At 55.9% G+C, this 6,182-nt stretch overlaps 1 protein-coding gene across 1 annotated transcript; it reads left to right on the top strand.

The window, feature by feature from the left end:
- Positions 1-5,042: 5,042 nt before the first annotated feature.
- Positions 5,043-6,182, top strand: GNG2 (G protein subunit gamma 2; the record flags this gene model as incomplete). The annotated part of the gene is made up of 2 exons (XM_082283345.1): positions 5,043-5,129; positions 5,946-6,182. The coding sequence occupies 2 exons, from the start codon at positions 5,043-5,045 to the stop codon at positions 6,072-6,074; spliced, it is 216 nt and encodes a 71-aa protein (XP_082139471.1). The 3' UTR covers positions 6,075-6,182.

Raw genomic sequence — 6,182 nt, 5'->3', positions numbered from 1 at the left:
GTGGGAAGGACCACAGCTGGGTGGGCAAAGGCCTCAGGCCCCGAGAGATGCGGGAGGTGTCTCCTGACAGCCATGAGATCTCACTGAGTGCCTGTCTGCACTTCCAGGAGTGTCAGGAAGTGCTTTCCAGGGATGCTTCCCAGGGTTAGTGCTGCCTTTGGACAGTGGCAGGTCCAACCCAGTGCAAAATGTGCTTTGAGAGACCCTTTCTGCAATGGCAGTGCCAGTTTAGGGTAATTGCACCAATTAATCGCCCTTAAAATCATAACATTGTGGGATGGTTTGGGTTGGAAGCAATCTCAAAGTTCATCTTTTTCCACCCCTGCCATGGGCAGGGACACCTCCCACTGTCCCAGGTTGCTCCAAGCCCCAATGCCCAACCTGGCCTCGGACACTTCCAGGGATCATGGGGAAATACCATTTTTTTCAACATTCAGGAGAATTCCAATCCCCACTCACAGAGACCCTGAGCTAAAACCCAACTAAAAGAGGAGAAGAACCTCAAGGAGGTGCTTAAGCTCTGATTCCATGATGGTGATGGATCCAGTACCAGGCACCCAGATTCCAGGATCCTCTCTGCTCCAGAGCCTCTCAGCTCAGCTCTGTGCAAAGCAGGCAGCAGCTGGTGCTGACGAGGAGCTGGCAAACGAAGCTTAATTACTCCTGCAAGCAGAGCTGGCAGCTCTGGGGTGCCAGAGCCCCACAGGAGCCCAGGCTGGGAGGGGAGAATGGGATGGCAGCTTAGCAGGAGGGCTCAGCATCAAGAAATGCTCCTTTTGCAGTGGCTTTTTTTGGGTTGGATGTGCCATTTGGTGTGGGAATGCATCCAGGAATCCAGGTGGAGGAGGGCTGCTTGTCCCTTGGCCCAGAGCAATGGTGGCTTTTAGCTCAGAGCACTTTAAAGCCCCATCTCATCCCATCAAGCTGCTCCACATCCACATTTGTTGCTCCACATCACGGGTGAAAGATGAAGATTTTGGCAAAGCCGGAATGAGCGGACACAGCTGCATCAGGGATCTGGGATGTGCCTCGCTGTTTGCCCACCTAAATCCCGATTTTTGGTGCCTGTTTGGGCTGGGTGACAGAGGAAAATGTCATCCAAATGTATGAAAGGCTCTTCATTCAGCAGACAGCAACAAATGAGGTGGTTTTTTTGGAGCTTAGGGACCATCTGGGAAAAATCAGCAGCAAAAGTGCCATGCCCAGACATTTATTGCCAGCATTTTTCATGGAATCCCAGAATGGTTTGGGTTGGAAGGGACCTTAAAACCCATCTCATTCCAACCCCCTGCCATGGGCAGGGACACCTTCCACTATCCCAGGTTGCTCCAAGCCCTGCCCAGCCTGGCCTTGGACACTTCCAGGCTCAGCTTTTCTGGGAAACCTGTGCCAGGGCCTCACCACCCACCCAGGGAAGAGATTTAAGCCCAGCTGAGCTGCTGGAGCATCCTCCTCTCCTTCAACCCCCGGTTCCTCTTTACTCATTGCAGTCAACCGAACACCATCCCGGAAAGTATCCTCAGATCCAAGGAAAAATGCCAAAATATTTGAGCGTGGCATTTAGAGGGAAGTTGATTTTCCAGGCATTGTGTTTCCTGGCAGTGACATCCCTCCCTGGGCAGGCACAGGGATGGGAAGTTGCAGAGCCAGGGTTGGAGATGTGATGGATGCAGAGAGCCTGCCGGACCCCATCTGGGGAATCTGGGCATTCCCAGGATGGTGGAGTGATGGCAGCACTTGGATACAGGTCACTGAGGGAGCTGTGCCAGCATTATCCCAATTAATCAGCAGGTCCCCTCCATCAGAGCTCAGCTCCTGGCCCCAGCCAGCAAAATCCCAAGCATGAAGCTGAAACCAACGTGCTTCCCAATATTTCCTGGTCTTCCCGTTACCACAGGGCTGCTCTCACACCCGGGAAGGAGTTTTATGGCATTCCAAAGGGAATTCAGACAGCACCTTATTTCCCTCACTTAATGGCACGTGCTGTGCCTGGATAATGGGATTCCTGCCTTGGAGCCCACAGGTTAATGAGTCCTTACTCATTATGTTCATGCTAATGATGTTTAACATGGCCAGGACATGGATATTGTCTCGTTTGGGCTCTGCACTGTAATTGCAGCTCGGGATCTTGCCAGCTTGTTTGGATATGTGTCTGCTGTGCAGAGGGGCCGTGGGTTATCTACGTGTGTGGAAAGGGGGGAATTCGTTTAAAGGGATGCAAAAAAGCTGGAGAGGGACTTTGGATGAGGGCCTGGAGTGACAGGACACAGGGAATGGCTTCCCACTGCCACAGGGCAGGGATGGATGGGAGATTGGGAAGGAATTGTTCCCTGGGAGGGTGGGCAGGCCCTGGCACAGGGTGCCCACAGAAGCTGTGGCTGCCCCTGGATCCCTGGAAGTGCCCAAAGCCAGGTTGGACAGGACTTGGAGCACCCTGGGACAGTGGAAGGTGTCCCTGCCCATGGCATGGGTGGAATGAGATGGGATTTAAGGTCCCTTCCAACCCAACCCATTCCATCCCTCTGTGATAAATCCAATCCAAACAAAAAACCCCATGGGAGTCTGTGTTTACTCCTGGTGGTCCCACACCTTCCCGGGGGCACAGTGGGGTCTCCTGACTTTGGGATTTAAAAGCTGCCTTTGTGGCTGCCCTGCTGCTGCTGCAGGGCTGTTTTCCGGGGCGGGACCTTCACGAGCTCACTTTGAAGTGTCACCTGCTGCTTTTTTGTTATCCACGGTGGAGGAAACGCCCCAGGTTTCCCCAGGGGTGGAAATGCTCTAAAACCATCCCTGGCCCCAAACTGGTTCTCGTTTCTGCTTGAAGCACCTGCAGAGAGGTGCGGCTGAGGGTGTGGTGGCTCCTGGGAGGCTCCTCTGAGGTGGCTGAGTTGCCCCAGAGTCCCCAGCGTTGTCCTAGCAGGCCTGTGCTCATAGGTGACCCCTCCCATCCTTCCCTCACCTAATTTTTGGGGCTGTTTTCCCCATTTTAGTGCCCCTAGGGCTGGATGCCTTAAGAGCAAGGGAGGGTTTCCTCACAGGAGGGTGGCAGCAGGGTAGGATATAGAGAATTATTTAAAGGAGCAGGGCTGTAAGAGCCATGCAGATGATCTCAGCAGTCCTCCCTGCTCCCACAGATCCTAAACATGGAGTGACTGAAGTCCCTGAAGCGATTCCCTGCCACTGGAGCAGGTCCTTTGTATGGAAGGGCACAACACGGAATCGTTTAGGTTGGAAAAGCCTTGGAAGATCAAGTCCAGCCATTCCCCCAGCACTGCCAAGCCCACCATTACCCACATCCCCAGATGCCACATCCACACATCTTTTGGAACACTTCCAGGGATGAGAATTCCACCAGGATGGCATTTGCTGCCTTAGGAAAGTCTCTGTGGCACCCAAACCATGCAGCAGCAGCAGCATCTTGGTTGAACCTGCCCCAGCTTTCCCAGCTGCTGTGCCAGAGCCACGGCACACTCCATGGCTTTGCAGGGACAAGGAAAAGCAGGAGGGATGCACACTGCTGCTCAAACCCTTCTCCAGCCCCCCAAAAAAATAAAATATGGGAGAGATGAGATAAACCCACCCAGAAACAACGCAGGGGCTGAGCTGAACCTCCAGCAATGGCACGGAGCTGGGCCTGGGGGGAGCACATCCAGCCAGGAGCTCGGGCTGGCATTGGGAGCTGGGCTGGAGGATTTTGGCAGCATTCCCCAGGGGATGCTCCTTCCACCCCAGCACGAGCTCTGTGCACCAGACAGAGTTAAATCCCTGCCCTGTCCCTGTGCATCCTCCAGCCCGCTCGGCTGCCGGGGCTGCCAGCAGCCCTGGGCTACTTGCCCGCTGACTGAAACCTCTTCCTGTGCTGAAAACCTCGCTGAATGCAAACAAAAAATGTCACTGGGGGGCTGGGCTTGCACGGCACAGGGTGAGGGACACACGGAAGGAACCCGGGGTGCGGCACCCGGTGCCTGCGAGGGACTTCTGGGGTCCCTGGTGCCGTGGGTGATGTTCCCATGGAGCCGAGCCCCATTTTCTGTTCTCTTTATTTGTAGGCAGTGAAGGGCCAAGAGGAGCAGAGCTTCCCTTAGAGGCACAAATCACCGGAGAGATCGGCTTCTGGTAAAAATTACCCCCTCCTTGTGCTCCCCTCCTCGTCCTCAAACCTCGGCTGGCACTGGCGTGATTCGTTCTCCGAGCACAGGCACCAGCGCCACGGTGATTTCTTTGATAAACCCCTCTCTCTCCAAACGCTCTAAATCCCAAAAGATGAGCTTGAGCCCTCAGCTTTTCCTTAAAACACCACAATTCCCTTATTTTAGGGCTTGTCCCATCGCCCAGGGGTCTCGCTGTATCCCGCTATTGCAGGACATCCCGAAAAACCCCCATTTTGGAGCTGGCAGGCAGCCCCAGCCAGGCAGGAGCACTGCTGGAAAAGCCTTGCTGCTGGAGGAGCTGGATGCTGGGACTCTGCTGCCTCTGCCAGAGCTCACTGCTGGGAGAAGGTGCTGGAAAAACATCCGGGATCCAGCCCGGCGTGGCCTTAATGAGCATCCCCCGCCTGCCTGGGGTAGAAATCTCGAGAAACAGGAAACTCCAGCATCCTGTTTAGCATCTCAATGTGCAAACTGGCGGCAGGGACAAAGCGAGGCACAGGGACACACACTGGGCACCAGCAGGGGCTGGATGATGGGCAGGGAATGAGTCTGGCATCGCAGCTCGGGCTGCTGGGGGAGCCTGTTCCCTGATTTCTGTTGCTGCCACAGGTTTTCATGGAACAGCAAACACCAAAGCACAGCTCAGCTGGAGTCCTGCTGCTGCAGGCTGGGCTCTGGACAGTGCCACTGTCACCTAAGGGGCATCCCTGCTCTGGGGATGATGGCACCACTGGCACTGTGTCCCTCACCCCATCATTCCAGCGGCTCTAACACTCCACACGTGCAACCCCAACCCATCCTTTGGGGGCTTGCAGGGCTGGGAGCAGCCCAGCAGCTGATCCCGGTGTGTTCCTGCCCGCAGCCCGTCCCGGGAGCGCTCCTGGCCTGCCCATGGCTAGCAACAACACTGCTAGCATAGCACAAGCCCGCAAGCTGGTGGAGCAGCTGAAGATGGAAGCCAACATCGACAGGATAAAGGTAGGGATTCTTGGGAGCTGCCTCTGGGAATGCTGGGAGGTCCTGGCTGCTGCCCAAAGCTCGTGGCAGGAGCTGGGATGTGGAGCCAGGTGGTGTTTGTGGAGGATGCTCTTCCAAGTGATCCTGATGGCCCTGGCTGAACAGAGGGAGATGCTCACCCGTGGGATCATAGAATCCCGGAATGGTTTGGGTTGGAAGAGACCTTAAAGGCCACCTTGTTCCAACCCCCTGCCATGGGCAGGGACACCTTCCACTAGCCCAGGCTGTTCCAAGCCCCGTCCAGCCTGGCCTTGGACACTGCCAGGGGTGAGAGGCAGCTGGAAGCATCACCTGGAGCCCCGCTGGGTGGTGGGAAGGAGTGACTGTCCCCAAGGCATCTGAGCTCCCTGCTAAGAGCTTAAATCCAGGGAGAGAAGTGCTCCAGGGCTGGGATGAGCTCTGGTGGTTTGGGAGCTGCTGCCATGTCCGGAATAAAGAGCAAGGTTGGTGGCTGAGGGCAGGAAATGCTGCTGTGGATGTTCCTGCCGAGGGATGCGTGGGAGAGCCAGCAGGGATGCTCGAGTCGGTCCTTGTCAGGTGAAGGACGGGGATGGGGGAAGGCTGGGAAGGCTGGGAATGGGAATATGGGCTGACAGAGCAGCTCAGAGCCCAGAGGTGAAGAACCAGCCCCAGCAGGGATGTGCTGCCACGGCGTCGGTCACGTTCTTGCCTCAGATCTGTGGTTCCCTGCCCAGGGATGCTGCCAGCTCTTCCCTGCTGGTGGCACCTCTCCAGGTGCCATGTCCTGTCCCTAACACAGGGCTCCTCCTTTTCCAGGTGTCCAAAGCAGCAGCAGACCTGATGGCGTACTGCGAAGCCCACGCCAAGGAGGACCCTCTATTGACCCCCGTCCCGGCCTCAGAAAACCCCTTTAGAGAGAAGAAGTTCTTCTGCGTGATCCTGTAAACCCTGGAGGAGCCTGACGGGCACTCAGGCCACCCTGAACACTGATGTAGAGTTTTTAGGAATGGGGACGACCTGCTGGTCCGCAGAATTTAAACAAAAATAAGTAAA

This window comes from Coloeus monedula (genome assembly GCF_965178545.1).
Source record: "Coloeus monedula genome assembly, chromosome: 6".
Classification (NCBI taxonomy): domain Eukaryota; kingdom Metazoa; phylum Chordata; class Aves; order Passeriformes; family Corvidae; genus Coloeus; species Coloeus monedula.
This window is presented reverse-complemented; position numbering and strand designations above follow the sequence as displayed.